The 16,559-nt window shown below is 41.0% G+C and overlaps 1 protein-coding gene across 4 annotated transcripts in view; it reads right to left on the reverse strand.

The window, feature by feature from the left end:
- Window positions 1-16,559, reverse strand: part of RHOT1 (ras homolog family member T1) — a 51,321-nt gene that overhangs the window by 17,989 nt on the left and 16,773 nt on the right. For all 4 annotated transcript variants that reach the window (XM_060252119.1, XM_060252118.1, XM_060252117.1 and 1 more), the window contains 11 exons: window positions 15,851-15,903; window positions 14,595-14,703; window positions 14,145-14,246; window positions 9,694-9,792; window positions 8,380-8,488; window positions 7,712-7,832; window positions 6,911-6,995; window positions 6,281-6,426; window positions 5,429-5,529; window positions 4,517-4,647; window positions 3,484-3,567 (listed from right to left, as the gene is read on the reverse strand). In XM_060252119.1, coding sequence (XP_060108102.1) covers window positions 3,484-3,567; window positions 4,517-4,647; window positions 5,429-5,529; window positions 6,281-6,426; window positions 6,911-6,995; window positions 7,712-7,832; window positions 8,380-8,488; window positions 9,694-9,792; window positions 14,145-14,246; window positions 14,595-14,703; window positions 15,851-15,903 — 1,140 coding nt within the window. The remainder of the gene's footprint in view (window positions 1-3,483; window positions 3,568-4,516; window positions 4,648-5,428; window positions 5,530-6,280; window positions 6,427-6,910; window positions 6,996-7,711; window positions 7,833-8,379; window positions 8,489-9,693; window positions 9,793-14,144; window positions 14,247-14,594; window positions 14,704-15,850; window positions 15,904-16,559) is intronic.

Consider the following 16,559-nt stretch of genomic DNA (forward strand, 5'->3'; position numbering starts at 1 on the left):
AAAGCAGGTGGAGACGACATTCAGGGTTCCCTGGCTGAGATTGTTAATCTATCCCTGTCATCAGGGGTATTCCCAGCCAAGTTTAAGGAGGCAGTGGTTCGGCCGCTTTTGAAGAAGCCATCTTTGGACCCGATAGTCCTTGTAAATTATCAACCAGTCTCAAATTTACCATTTTTGGGCAAGATAACTGCGAAAGCAGTTCCAAGCTTTCCTGGAAGATACATCCATCTTTTCCATCTTTGACCTCTTCCATTCTGGCTTCTGTCCTAGTCATAGGATGGAGACTGCTCTGGTTGCCCTCACAGATGACGTTAGAAGGCACCTGGATCAAGGTGGATCAGCACTGCTATTGCTACACCAAACAGAGCCAATTTGGTGTAGAGGTTAAGTGTGTGTACTCTTATCTGGGAGAACCGGGTTTGATTCCCCACTCCTCCACTTGCACCTGCTGGAATGGCCTTGGGTCAGCCATAGCTCTGGCAGAGGTTGTCCTTGAAAGGGCAGCTGCTGTGAGAGTCCTCTCAGCCCCACCCACCTCACAGGGTGTCTGTTGTGGGAGAGGAAGATCAAAGAGATTGTGAGCCACTCTGAGATTCGGAGTGGAGGGCAGGATATAAATCCAATATCTTCTTCATCTTCTTTTAGATCTTTCAACAGTGTTTGACACGGTCGATTGTGATCTAATGACCCACCACCTTGCTGACATTGGAGTTCAGGGGATAGCCTTACAGTGGTTTTCCTCCTTCCTCCATGGTTGGGGACAAAGGGTGGTGATTGGCGAGCAGACCTTCAGGCGTTATCCACTAGAATGTGGTGTACCACAGGGAGCTATTCTCTCGCCAATGATGCTTAACATCTATATAGGCCCCCTTGCCCAGATTGCCAGAGGTTATGGGCTGGGCTGTCATCAGTATGCAGATGACACCCAGCTCTATCTGCTGATGGACATTCTGTCAGACTCTGCCCCAGACCATCTGATCAGGGCACTGGAAGCAGTGGCTGGTTGGCTACAACTGAGCCGGCTGAAGCTTAATCCAACTAAGACGGAGGTCCTGTACATGAGTTGTGGGGGGTCAAGATTGGGCATCTGGCTTCCCACCCTGGACGGCGCACCTGTTGTGCCAGCTCAGAAGGTGAGGAGCCTGGGTGTGATACTGGATGCCACCTTCTCTATGGAAGCCCAGGTCACAAGCTGTTGAATGATCTGCTTTTCACCAACTTTGGCAGGTCAAACAACTAGCACCCTATCTGGCTCCTCGGGACTTAGCTACAGTGATCCATGCAACAGTCACTTTCAGGCTGGACTACTCGCTCTATGCAGGCTTGCCCTTGAGACTGATTCAGAAACTCCAGCTGGTGCAGAATGCAGAAGCACGACTGCTAACTGAATTGCCTTTACGGGTGAGCAGTTGGCCGATGCTGCGCAGTCTGCACTGGCTACCAAATGAGTACCGGATTCGCTTCAAGGTTTTAGTATTGATGTTTAAAACTTTCCACGGCCTGGGACCGGCATACCTGCGGGACCATCTCTCCCTATATGAGCTCTGAAGGCCAATACAATTGGCCGGCCAACATCTGACCATCCCTGGCCCAAAGGACGTCTGGCTTGCCTCAACCAGGGCCAGGGCTTTTTCGACCCTGGCCCCGACCTGGTGGAATCAGCTTCCTATAGAGATTTGGGCCCTTCCGAATTTGTTACCATTCCAGAGGGCCTGTAAAACGGAGCTGTTCCGCCAGGTCTATGATTGAGACAAACGGACGTTCTCATCCTATTATACCATCTAACTGGCCTCCTAGAAATGATTGTCACTTCAATTGGGGCCAATACTGTTGACATCTTTGGGCAACTTAGGCTGCCCATGATAATTACGCCTCATGTGCTCATAACATCTATGCAGTCTTAAATAATTTTAATATATTGGCTTAATTGTTTTAACTATTCTGATGTTTTACTGTTGGTCTTAATGTTTTAGCTTGTTGGAATCAGTCTTGAGCCCTTCATGTGAAAGGGTGGACTATAAATGTACAGAAATAAAACAATAAACCTCCATTTACAGAAGTGAGGCAGGTTGGCTGGTAACAATGCAAGATACAGGACCTTTCTCTGTAGTGCCACTTCATTTGTGGAATCCTTGCCCATCCACTTGGTACCTTTTTCAAGTTTCCAGTGCTGTGTGCAAATGGTTTACCCAGGCATCTGGCAATGTGTTTTTTGCTTTGAGAATTGAATTAGCTAGCTGTTGGTATGTAGTTAAGATGTTCATTTTTATGGGCTTTTAAAATTGTATGTTCATTTCATACATTGATAGTTTTACCTGCTGAATTTTAATAATCTAAATCCTGTTACCATCACTTGATTTTTATTGGGATTGTATGCATAATTTGGATGTGAGGGATGCGTGCATAATTTGATAGCCCAAGCTAGCCTAATATCAGATTATGGAAGCTAAGCAGGGTCAACAGGAAATGGTTAATACTTGGATTGAAAGCCACCAAGGAAGTCCAGAGTCGCTAAGAGGCAGGCAATGGCAATCCACCTCTGAATGTCTCTTGCCTTGAAAACCCTATGGGGCTTGCATAAATTGGCTGCAACTTGAGGACAACAGTCTAAAGCTATGAGATGATATTTTTTTTTAAAGTAAATGTGATCTCCAGTCACTGTGGCAGGAAGGAAGGAATGATGGCTAAGCATGGAGCATGGCAGCCCAACCACTTAGCTGCAAGGGGGAGACACATAGCAATGGCCCAGCAGTTACAGTGATGGAGAAGTAGTGACAGCAGATGTGCTGCATGACTCTACTCACCATCCATCTATGCTGAGGATTCACCAGCAGCAACTCATTTGGTACAACAGGACAGATGACTTACCACCATTAAGCGCTATATGCTCTAACCTAATCAGGTTTCAAATTACCAAACTATGGCCCTGTTCACACAGTGTGTTGAGTCCGTGTTAAACTGACCCTGTTCTGTTCCAAATATCTTTATTCCGGATATTATCGATCAGACTGCCATACTGCAATTCAAATCACTCCGCGGTGAAACCGTCTTCTGCCGTCCACACGACAGCACCATGCAGTTCTTTTTTCTCCACTTCATGCACACATGCATATAGGTTAAAACATTGTGGTTATGTGCATATCACTAAGTAGTAAAAAAACTGGCGGCCATAAACCGGATGTCTGAAGCTCCTTTTGCTCCGGGACAGGCTTTAGACATCTGGAAGTTGGTCAAGAACTATCCAGACGACGAAACTATGAGGTGAAACCGGAGAACTAAAAAAACACCGCAAAGGAGCAGGTAACAAAATACTTCGGTTCTGAGAAGGATGGGGGGGGGCCCTACTACGAGTTAATACTGGGAGGCAGATGTTGCTGTCTGATCAGTCACTTTTACTCCGGTATGAAACAGCAGCAGCAGCAACTGATTATACTGTGTGTCTGAACAGCCCCTATATGTTAATATATATTGATATAGCCTTACCAGTAAATATTTTTCTTGGCCATATACGTAGACCGTATTAATTGCATAATAAGATTTGTGGTCTGGACGTAGTTGCTTCTGTCTCTGAAAGAACACAAAAATCCACATTTTATAGAGCAGGTAGTTCCCTTCCATGAATTAGATTTGACAAACCAACCTGACCATAATGCATCAGGTTTAAAACAAAATCAGAAATCTTTCAGCCAAAGGTCATATGAAAGGGGGGGGGGGAATAACAGTACACAATACAAACAGTATTCTATTTACAGGAAAACAGATGGAAGCAAAGATTATCACATTTATCAGCAGCCTAGAGAACAAAGATTAATACATTGCTCTAGCCAATGTGGTGTAGTAGTTAGGGCACTGGACTAACATGTGGGCAACCCAGATTAAATTCTCCAATCTGCCATGGAAGGCTCGTGGGAGACCTTGGGCCAGACACATTCTCAGCATGGCCTACCTTACAGGATTGTTGTGAGGATCAAATGGGGAAGCGGAGAGAATATAAAGCAGCTTTGGGTTGCCACTGGAGAGGAAAGCGGGGTGTCCGCAAAATTAACAAATGCTCACAGTGGATCTTTCTTCTGATCCTTAAATGCTGGTATTCAGCACACACAGCCACCCTAGCTGTGTTGTGCTTATTCCATGGGCAAGATGGAACACAGAGATCGGGTGGAGAGGGTGAGAAGAAATCTGTTTTTCCTGGTCATAAAGGACTCCAAGCACCCTCTACAATGTAGCACTTCTAACATAGGGAAGAAGTGCTATGGAGATGCTGCAGCTATGTGTCCAAACTGTTCTGGGGCTGGGACAGGCAGCTGCGATGGCACCCCATTTGCTTTGGCAGCATAGAAGGAGCAAGCAGACAGAAGGGAAGTTGAAGAGAGGAAGCAGAACATCTATTTGCAAGACTGTTGCAGTGGAAGCAGCAGTCAGGTGCTGCAAAACCTGCTTCCCAACAGCAGTGTAGTACTGGTGTTATGGTAGGTATTTGTGGATAAGATTCTTTATGGATAAGGCGTATTCTTACCATTAGGTTTCTTCCAAGTAGTGCTTGGAGGACCCCGCTCTTCCCACAGCCTTTCATCCCGATTAGATTACACCTGAAAACATTCCTCTGAGTCTGTTTTTTCTGTAGGTCAATCTTTTTGTCTCTAGTCACTTAACAAAATAGATTTCACACACATTAGCACACAGAAGAGCCATGCTTTAAATCACTGAAAATTTCCAAGGATAAAAGAAATGTGCATTCTTGCAGCACAATCTCCCTGTCTCTTGCCTCCTCTGAAATGCTGCCCCAAAAATACCACAAGGGGAGGGATCAGCAAAAATTACACTCCTTTTCTGTACTCTTAGCTAGTGGCTTTCCAAACTGCAAAGAGGGGAAAAGGTTGCAGAATGAAGGCCAATGTACCTTAAACTGGAAATCTGTAGTTGGACAACTAGCAGCTAAATTGAAGTCATATGCAAAATTCAGTACCCACCCACTATTTCTTTACTCTTATTCCTCATTTAACACTGACAGTTCACAGTGCAGAAGTGATCTCTCTTCTATGCCACTCTTAAAGGCTCAAGGAGCCTTTTTTTTAATCTGGACATCCTACACCTTCTTGGATACCCAACCCATAATCCCAAGCCTTTCCACAGACCTTTTTGTCTTTCTCAACCACCCTTCCCTAAAGCCTGAACTGTAAGTCCAAAGAAGGGCATGGGTGTCACTAATTTGTGTTTCCCTAAACACAAACACCCATAAAATCCACAAGATGTGACAACTATATTAGTGCACCCCACCTGCCATTAATTGCAGAACAGAAGATGGAAAAATGCTAAGATGCCACATCATTTGTTGATTTGAAATATGCCCCTCCCCAACCATCTTGCTTTTCTCCTGGAGAGAAATTAACATCCTTCCAAAAATATTCTGCATGCTATAGCTTGTTACCTGTAATTGCTGATGCCTGAGATTCTTGTTCAGTTAATATTGAATATCCTAAATAGCCCAAGTACTCAAGGCAGCGCTGTACATCCAAATATGTAGTTAATCTAGAAGGGAAGGGGAGAAATGTTTCATAAGTTATAAAATTCCACTGAATCCCAGGTTTCTGTTATAAGGCACTGAACAACTGAAAGAAGTGCCGGGGGGGGGGGGGAGAAGACATTACATTTACCTAAAGAGAAATTAATACAGGTGAAAGATTTGAGCCCTTCACATATCACTTTCAAATTTTTACATCTATAAAGATGTCCAAAAGACAAGCAGAATGGAAGGCCAGAGTAGGGCATCTCAGAGCTGCAAAGCAATACAATCTCCCCTCTGCTGTTTTTTGGACATACTGCCTGCTGGATCAAATATGTGCTGTACATTTTATCAAGCCGACTCCTAACATTAAGGAAAGAATGATCATCAAGAACACTGGGTTTTAACTGTAATGAAATCAAAGCTGACCCTTGGCTGAATCTTTCCAATTTGCAGATCTGGAGCTGCATATCTGAATGCTTCCCACTGACAGAAAAAATAGCATGACAGAGAAAGGCAAGAGATGACTCACAGCATGCTGGTTCTCTCTATGATGAGAGTTTAGAAAGGAAGCATTCAGCCAAGTATTCTAGGAAGGCACAGTCAGGGAAAAAAACAGATTTACCAGTTGATTCTGTTAACTGCAAAATGTGTCCCTGAACCTTTCAAGTTCAAAGACTACTGCATTCTGTCCCCTCCCCCCAATCCTACAGTCCTCTCAAGAAGCAGACTGGCTCTGGGAGTATTGCAATATAAGAATCTATGTGTCACACTTACGTCCATTGAGACAGAAATCCCTGATATGTTATCCAGCCCATTTCATTTGTACAAACGGTGTTGTTGACATCAGGTCCCCATGGTATGTAAGGAAAAACTTTGAACAAATCTTTGAGCTCCTCGGGAGACAAAGCACAATCTCGGTCCTGAAACCAAAATGAGAGTAACAGAGAGATGGTGCGGCCATTTGTACATGTCCATAAAGATGAATTTCATTTCAGATAGAGGACTGTTAAGTGCATAAACATACAAAAATGAAATGTTAATTACTAAACAGTTTAACTTTATTTTATGATTTATTTACAAACAGCACTCAAACTTCCTGAACTCCTGCTTCTATTGATTTAGAGACTATGAACCTTTAGGATAAGAAAACAATTGGTTATATAATAATTTGTTACGCGCCCTGAGCACACAGGTTAGAAATCGAAGATAATAAATAAAATACCTGACTTGGGAAGTTCCTGAAACAGGCTATACCTCAAAATATGTTAAAAATTTCAGATACAAAAGATCTTTTAAAAAATCCTGACAGGTCACCTTCTCTCCCCTGCACTAATTATGTACTACACATTACTTGGGTAGAATACTGCTGATGAAAGTAGCTCCTAATTCAGAGTATAAACTTACCAAATCATGCTTATCAAAAATACTTTGAAGAAATAGATATGCATGGTGATTCAATTCTGTTGTGCAGTCAGAAGGTATTTTTAACCTAGTTAGACAGAAAATCTATTAACATTTATCCAGAACCCCCATATTTTATTTTATTCACTACCTTTTCATAATTCATCATCCACTAACCGTTATTTGCTGAGTAGAGCAGCATGCATTATGGAACATAAGTATAGAATGATTTCTCAAAAGAAAAACATTATGTAACCTTAAACTACATTCATGCAATTGCCACTTTAATGACTTAAACTGCCCACCACTCCCATAAGAAGCTAATTGTTTTATTCCATAGAGCGCCAGTTTGGTGCAGTGGATAAGAGTGGCGGACTCCAATACCCCACTCCTCCACATAAAGACTGACCTTTGGCCAGTTGCAGCTCTTTCATAGCTCTCTCAGTACCTAAAAACAAGTCTAGCTTGCCACTTAATGGCACACAATGCTTAGAGCTAGAACTTGTAGCCACTAGACAATCTAAGGCTCTCCTGGTTATTTTACACACAACGCTACACTATGATTATTATTAATTACTGTTTTATTCCATGACATAACAGTTTCCAAGAATCCAGACTACACATTAATTACTATGAAGAATAGAAATATCTATTTAGGCCACTGCTGGAAACAATACTGGACTCAATGTCCTTGGGTCTGACTTAGAAGAGCTTCAGCTACCTTTCACAGTCATACAATATAAACAAGATTTGGGGGTTCTTTTTTTGGATTTAGAATTCAACACACACCCCACTGATACATACACAGGAAACAAATACTCTGGAGTGAGCTCTAGGTCATCATCATATCCAAAACGCCGCAACACTGTCCAAGTTGTTTCATGTCTCCCTCGCTGAATAAAAAGTGTGTGTAGAAAAAGAAAGCCTGAAAAGACAAAGCTCTTCAATTGCTAGTTCTGGATATACACACAATGGACATTTAGTAGTTTTTAGATATAAAACACAGATACTCCGAACAAGCAGACAGAATGAAATCTCCTACAAGAATTATTCAAGAGACCCATTCCTGTAAGCAATGCTGTGCACAGACAGGAGCGTTCTGGGTCGTAACAGTAGTGGCCACAATGCCAGAAGCTGGCTTCCTTTCCCTGGAACGACAAAATTCCCTCTCTTTAGCCTATACTGTAAATGTAAACAGTGCAATAGATATTGTCACATGACAACTGAGGAGAGCGGAAAGTACTTTAGGCTTTTTGCCATCTTCATTTCATTTTCTCATATGCCCACTGAGAAAGCAAACCAACCAATTGTAAAGAAGCCCTTTACCTGTACAGACAAACACAAAACCATGCAGTCACACCTGTCACTTCTTGCTGGTTCTGAAACCCAAAAAACCCCTACATTCATATCTCTCAGGTATCAACACACTCAACCCACATTTGTATTTTAATCTGAAGGCATGGGGCATCTACCTTTTAATGTTAATCCATTATCTGCAACTCCATCACTAAGATTTTTCCGGACTACATTCTTGACATCTTCCAAAGCCTGAGGTGCTAATGGTGTGTTAAAACAGATTCTCTGAAAATGGATATTCAAAATATTTCAAGTCAAGACTTGGCAGTATAGATACATTAGCGTGGTCATGGCCCCTGGAACATTTTTATTACAGCCCATGTTCTCATGTTAGACTGCCAGACAGAAAATATCCTGCCGAAAAAGCATGATGTATTTGGAAATTAGATGATTTATTCCAAGTCAGTCTTATAATTGGGAGCAAACTGCCTCTAGTTTCCAGGTGGGCCTCACAGACAACACATGTGAGCTCCCAGCAGATATGCTGGGAGCTCCACCATCAAGAGCACAGAGGGTTGGTGCCTTCACAGAAAGCAGACAAGCATTTGAACAGTGAGCATGCATAGCTGACTGTTATTTACTCTAACTCTCCTTAAGAGGAAGGGAACATAACCACATGCACAATACTAGGAATGTAAAATTTCTGCAAATGTGAAGCCATGAAGAAAATCTGGGGGTTTTCCTCAAGGCAAAAAAAAAGAATTCTGGGAAAAAAATGAGACACCATGCAATACTTACTTTCCTATCAAATCTATAACAGTTTGCTGCTTCAAGCAACACAGTGGGCACAGAAAACTGTATTAATGGCATACTGATGAAATTCTAAAATATAAATACCCTTAGTTTTCTACAAGCAAAATTGCAGATGTATATAGTACCAAAGCAAGAGAGAGAACTGCAAACTCCGGCCCCCTTAGCATATTCTACTTATTCTGAAAGAAAAGGATATTTCATAGGGCCCCTTCAGTGCTCCCAGAAATCTCCCTTTTACCCTAAGGAAAAACTGGAAAAGTTCTCAGACTTCTCCATGCTATACATGTCGACTAAGGAAAACTGTCTTTAAAAGAATTTCATTTATTCTAAAAGGGAAAAAAATATTTAACACTCCCCAAAATTTCCACTGTAAAAACTAGGGGAAAGTCCTGAGACTCATGCTATGTATTTTAATTACTAAGTTTCTTTAAAAGCATTTAACTAATTAAATTTTTTTTTAGAATTTTCTTGGTGTCTCTAAAATTGTCAAGTTTTTATACTGAAAAAAAGTCCTCGGGCAGTAGGGAGAGAATTTGTTTTTTTCCTAAACCTTCTCATCTCTGCACAACATTAAGAACAGTCATGTCCTGCCATGCCTAGGCAGAGGTGACAGAAGCAGCCCAAGCCAACTAGGTATAGTTGTTAGAATGCTGAACTAGGAAATAGCAGAAACTTACCTGAAAGAAGTTGAGTTCTGCATCATTAAGGGTGCCATCATTATCCTGATCTGAAATTCTGAAGATCCGGGTTAAAGCTTTTATACAGGCAGGTTTCATCTACAGATTGAGAAACAGTGAGCTGGAATTATTATCTTCTGGTATCTTAGTGGGTTAGATCCCACAGCATGTTTCTGTTGATAGAAGATTTCTGTCATAAAAATATGACTTTCTAGCATTTCCCCTTCCATTGCAGCCCCAAATGCTGTTGCTGGGGGGTCGCCTGGTGCTCAGAAGCAACATTTCAGGGGACATTCTGGGCTAAAGCAAGAGGAAGTAGGTGAGAAAGTCAAGCTCCGGCTGACAGAAATCCCTATGTGGAATCCAAGTTGGTATTTTTGCTTTAATATGGAATCCTAATTTCCCATCACATAATGGAATCCATAGAAATCTAACAGACGTCCTTGGCCATGCTGCTATTAGTTCTACAGTTCTTTCACACACACACCACGCTAAGAAATTAATCACACAACTCCAAAAAAATTCTACTTTTCAGATATGTAAACACATGTATTTTAACAAAGGCTGGGAGGGGCAGGTTTTAAGAACAGTAATTTTAGGCCTGATACACCAATGCAGGGGTGTCAAACTCATTTGCTAAGAAGGCCGGATCTGACATAATTGAGACTTTAACACAACAAAAAATACAAGCTAGTGACCAATTTAATATTATATAGAAACCAGTCCAAATGTCCAAAACATGTACATTCAAGTCCCAAAGTACATTCAAGTCCCAAAGTACTTAATCGATTGGCTTGTCACCACACTACTTTGGGACTTGAATGTACATGTTTTGGACATTTGGACTGGTTTCTATATATTTCTTAATAAATTGGTCACTAGCTTGTATTTTTTGTTGTGTTATCCATTATAGTGACCTCTCTCGGATTGTATTCTATAACTGAGACCTTGTCAGGTTGGGCCATGTGTGTCATAAAATGTAATACCAGGCAACAGAGATACAAACTTTATAAAGGACACAAACACAATTTGTGTGTGTGTAAGTTGCAAACCTACTTTTGATTTATTGACATTCATTACAGAAATCTCATGATCAATGCTTTGAGCCTAAGACCCAGGGGGAAACATGAAATGGCTGGGCATTGTGAACTTTTGTACATAAGCTGCTTCATGTGCGGGTCAGCCAATGGAGAAAATAGAGGCTTTGCTTGGTAAGTCCTGTGTGATTGAGCAAGCCTAGCAAAGCAAGCTGTGATGCAGAAGGAAGCAAGAGAGAGAAGGAAGCAGGTGACTGTGAGCTGCTCGCGGGCCTGATAGGAGCCCTCTGGGGGTCTGATCCGGCTGTTGGGCTGCACATTTGACACCCCTGTGCTAATGCAAATTTATGCTGCTGTGGGACTGTATTTCTTTTGCTGGCATTCTTTTTTCTATTGTTACTCATTCTGAACCTTGAGTACGGAGAAGGCTATAAATAGAAACATGCTACCAAGGCTTTGCTGCGCCTGCAGATAGTTTTCTGACTCAAGCCTTCTGTGTAAAAAGCACTGAAGAATGGAAGCACTTAGCCCTTATCTTTGACCAAGGCTCTGTCTGCATCAGGAGTGAGAACAGGCTTTAACAACAGTGCAAAATCTTAAGGGATTAACTGAGAAACTGCAGTTCAGACTAGGCCCTCAATTCAGGTATTATGGGACATAAACACACTTGTGCACCACTATGGTTTCAACACCAAAAAATAAATTAATAGTTAAAAAGAATAGCAGCATAGTTCAAGAATTTACCACCACGAATTAAGGCCACAAAACTGGCATATTCTAACAGCATCCATAAGACAGACATAGCAAAAAGATTAATATACCATTTTAAATTTTGTGGGGCTTTTTTTGTAGAGAGCCAGTTTGGTGCAGTGGTTAAGTGTGCGGACTCTTATCTGGGAGAACCGGGTTTGATTCCCCACTCCTCCACTTGCACCTGCTGGAATGGCCTTGGGTCAGCCATAGCTCTGGCAGAGGTTGTCCTTGAAAGGGCAGCTGCTGTGAGAGCCCTCTCCAGCCCCACCCACCTCACAGGGTGTCTGTTGTGGGGGAGGAAGGTAAAGGAGATTGTGAGCTGCTCTGAGACTCTTCGGAGTGGAGGGCGGGATATAAATCCAATATCATCTTCTTCTTTTCTGGAGAGGGGGTCCATATTAGTTTCATGAGATGAGCCATATCGGCATGATAAATACCATTACCCTATCTAGCTTCTTGTACTGAGATAACTAAAGCTAGTGCTAAATCCTTCCTTAATTGCAAATATGGCAATCCATTTTCATTCTATGACAAACAAACACGAACATTTGACTGCAAAACGTTCATTAGGAACATTATCTCAGTAACATACTCATCCCTTAAACCATCTATACTGATTACAACCGTCTGATGTCTTAACAAGGGTGTCAAACTCATTTGTTATGAGGACTGGATCTGATACAAATGAGACCTTGTCAGGCTGGGGGGGGGGTGTGTGTCATAAAATATAATGCCAAGTAGTGGAGATATAAACTTTACAAAGGGCACAGACAAACACAATTAAATATTTTTTTACTTAAAATAAAACATAATTAAAACATTGGCATGCTTTCAATATTTTATTTAATAGTCTCTGATAACTGATACCTCTTGCTCTGAATTATTGCATCAAAAACTGGGGACAATGCCTGTGCTGTAGCAATCTTGAGTATGCCTGTTCAGGTGTTGTTCATGTGAACATTTGTATGTTGCAAACCTAGTTTTGATTTATTGACATTCATTACAGAAATCTCATGGTCAATGCTTTGCACCTAAGACCCAGAGGAAAACATGAAATGGGTGGGCTTTGTGAGCTTTTGTATATAAACTGCTTCATGTACTGGTCAAGAACATGTTAAGGCAACATGACACAGACTGAGGGCTATGTTTTTGTCTACAAAACTATAGTCTTCCCCAGAAAAATTACTATGACTCCTATGTGACAGTGCAAAAACAGAGAGACAGCCATGTATAGTGGTCAGTATCAGCCTACTGTCTGGAAAGTCTAAATTCAAAATCCCCAATCAAAGGAAGATGTGAAATGTGAAAGAAAAATCAAAGGAAATATTCTGGGTGAACATGGTTTGGACATGTTCTTTGCCTAATCCTGGTTGTTGTTATTCCTCTTCTGGATCATGAGGGTATTAATAAGGTGAAATGGGGGAGGCAAATGCAGTTGCACCAAGGAGAGCCATGGCATAACCTGCCAACAAAACACACTATCTCTCTCTCTCCTTGTAGCAAAGCAGAACACTTATACCTTGAATAAAACGTTGTTGGTCTTAAAAGTGCTTTCTTTGTTATCTCTCTCATGCAATCGACCCATGGAATTGGGCAAACGAAACTCTCCCTCTTTCCCTCCCTCCCCAGAGTAGAGGGAAGGGGAAAGAGGGAAAGAGTGAGAGGCTGCTTTGCTCAGCTGCCTCATCACAGGGAAGAAATAAAAAATAGTGACCGAAGGAAGCAGGTGAGGGAGAAAGAAGCAGGTGATGCCCAGTTTCTGGAAGGCCTAACTGGGGCCTTCTGGGGGATGGATTATGCCAGTGGGCCAGACATTTGACACCCTTGTCTTAGAAGAAGGAAATGAGTATCAACATTTCAGTTCTCTAAAACTATCAGGCTTAGTGTCTTCTAGTTAAAGAATCAAGTCTTGGACTCTACGAAGATGATAAATTTGAAGGGTTTTCTTGGAAACCTCCTTGATCAACCATGCCCTGTACCTAGAGAGTGATGGAATATAGAAAATGAAGCAATAAAATGGTTTGTTGTTGGCTAGAGTTACTCAGAGAAGTTTGTTGTTGGCTAGAGTTACTCAGAGAAGTTTGCCAGATTTCACTGAATTTTAAAGCATCAAATCAAATTAAGATGTTTTGCTATGTGATAAAAGTGACAGAATTTTTTTTTTTTGGGGGGGGGGGGAATCTTTTCAATAGGAATGGGCACGGATTGCATTTTTGCAGTTCAGTTCATGGCCAAGCCACAAATCAGGAAGTAGGCATGCAAACTGAACCAGCTCATATCAGTCTGTGACTCTGCCACTTTTTGCAGGAAGCAAGGGTTTAAATGCCCCCCAAGCCATTTAAACCCATTTTCTGCTCTTTATGAACTGCTAAGAACTGCCTTAAAATTTGTGGAAGTTTGTGACTGCTCTTAATGAACATGGCTTTGTGAATCATGAAGTGGCCAAAATTCATCATGAACTTTCATTTGTGAGCCGACCCCCTAGGCCAGAAAAATAATTCCAAACTGTTACAGGTTTCTTTGTATTAAAGGCTGGGAAATATGGTCTACACACAATAAGAGAGTTCCTTCTAGTCAGAAGAATTACTGTGGTGGTTTACGCACTGTCGTTGGGGAGTTATCTGCAAGGCTGATTTTATAGAACAAGCATTATCAAAATACCTCTTTTTCTTCTGGACAATATAGGGGCCCTGTAGGATGCAGAACAGCTTTCTGTGCATAGTAGAACAGCTCGGAAATATTCTTCAGGTTCTTGGCTGAACACTGTGGGGGAAAGTGAAGCTGTGAGCAATTTTGAAAGCTGACAATATAATGCAACAGACAAAAGTTGGTGCACATAGATTTAGTTAAAATACCTAGGTAAAGCAACTTGTTACATCCATCACTGCTATATTGAAGTCAATATGGTAATCATTAAACCAGTATAAATTTCAAGAAAAAACTTAACATTGATAACACACAGTATATTTTAGATTATGTAAAACTATTTAGTGTTCTTTTATATGAATGCTGAATGTAAACACAATTGTAACATGTCTGTGTAGTGAAATTGCAAAATATTTATTAAACTCTAATAAAATTATACTAAAAAGAAAAAAAAAGTTGTTCTACCTCTACACAAGTTTCTATCTCTGTGTACTGGTTCATGATAGGAAGGATGGTTTCCATACTACTGTATTCCACCAGATCCGATTTATTCCCGACCAGTATAAGAGGCAGTCTGAAAATAAATTGACGAAAGTTTTCACAGTGAAAGACAAATCTACACACACACTGCCGTACTAGCTAGCTTAGACTCAAATTCTTCAGAAAGGAGCAAGTGCCTGAAATCAACAGACTTCCTCCAGCATAAAAGTGTGTAAAATCAAGCGTTTACCTTTTACTTAGTCTTCTAACATAATATTTACAGCTAGCAAACTATTTAACCATTTAAAATTATGACTGTTGTAAAGAATCACTGATTCTAGAACACTACTTAATGTTATCAAACTACCCTAGCTGGCATGGAAACAATGAGCTACAATTTTGTGTTCTGAAATGTAAATTAACTTTGAACTGCAGAACAATGCAACTATAGAACAATGCAAATTTACTAAGAAGGATCCAACGTGACAAGGCATATTGGAAAGATTCCAAATCATCTATAAGTCACTTGAAACTAGTTTAACTCTCAGTTTAGGAAAATGAAGTAGCTTCTGACAATTCAAAAGGAGCAGACAAGCAAGGAAAGACCTCACGCAAGATTAGGTCCAATTTAAGCCAAGTGGAAGATGAGTTTGCAGTCAGTCCATCCTGGAAACTCAACTGTAACTTCCGCTTTCTCCAACTACACACTTAGACCAATTTTGCACTTAACCTTTAATCCTGGTTTAGCCCTGTCCCCAAGTTGACATTCTACACTAAAATCATAGAATCATATAGTCAGAGTTGGTTTCTCTAATTCTAGTGTAGAATGTCAGTCTGGGGACAGGGCTAACCAAGGATTAAAAGTCAAGTGTGAAATTGGTCTCACACACACTAAAATGAAACTATTGGGACTTAAATAATTCAGAAGCAGCCACATGATCAAACAATTTTCCTCAGCTCAGTTAACATCTACCAGAGAACTGCCACTCACCATAGAGTATAAAAATGTACAAAGTTCACAAAAATAAAATACTGCACCAATAGTAAAAGATAATGTACACATTCCACATGGGGCAGATAAATCATCTTTCATGAGTTGGGACATTTTTGCAATAATCTAAGCAGCGATGGAATTCAGGCATTAATTTACATGATATGTTATTGGTTAAGTAAAGCCAGCATAGCCGCTTCAGTTTTGTGTCACTTCACTATTTAATCCGTGTAAAGTGTTTTATAAGTACCTGCTATCCTTGTCCGTTCTTTCATTGATTAAAGGTATCCATCGGCTCGTCACCTAAAGCAAAAAGTTAGTACTAATAAATAAAAGTTTACTCAAGCTATTCTTTCCATTCCACTGAACAGCATGCTTTCACAGCACCACCTTCTCTCTGATCTAAATGGACATTCAAATCACACTTGAGGAGCTCGTACTGATGCTGCAGGGGATATGAGCAAGGACAACATTTTCAAAGGCATGCAGAGAGCATACAGAAGTTAGGATAGATTTCCTGTGGCAAGGGACTGAAAGATGTCAAATCTCTTTGCAACAAGATGAAATATGAGACATGGAAACTACAGCAACGAGCCTTTCTGCAGGATCCTTTCTTGAATAAATACATGCTTGTTATTAATGTGTTGTGTCAGGCAGGGGTGTCAAACTCATTTATTATGAGGACCAGATCTGACATAAATGAGACTTTGTTGGGCCGGACCATACTGGACCGGACTGTGTGTTCCTGTTTAATATTAGGTAGCAGCGCTATAAACTTTACAAAGGACACAGACAAACACAATTAATTTTTTTTAAACTAAAACCTGCTTAAAACATTAGCACTTGTTGGTCTTAAAGGTGCTTTTTTTGTATTTCTCCTATAGGATCCAGGGAACTGGGCGAAGGAAGCTCTGGCTCTTTCATTCCTTCCTCAGGGGACCAGGAAAGGGAGGAGCCTC

The sequence above is a fragment of the Heteronotia binoei genome, chromosome 13 (assembly GCF_032191835.1).
Source record: "Heteronotia binoei isolate CCM8104 ecotype False Entrance Well chromosome 13, APGP_CSIRO_Hbin_v1, whole genome shotgun sequence".
Lineage (NCBI taxonomy): Eukaryota > Metazoa > Chordata > Lepidosauria > Squamata > Gekkonidae > Heteronotia > Heteronotia binoei.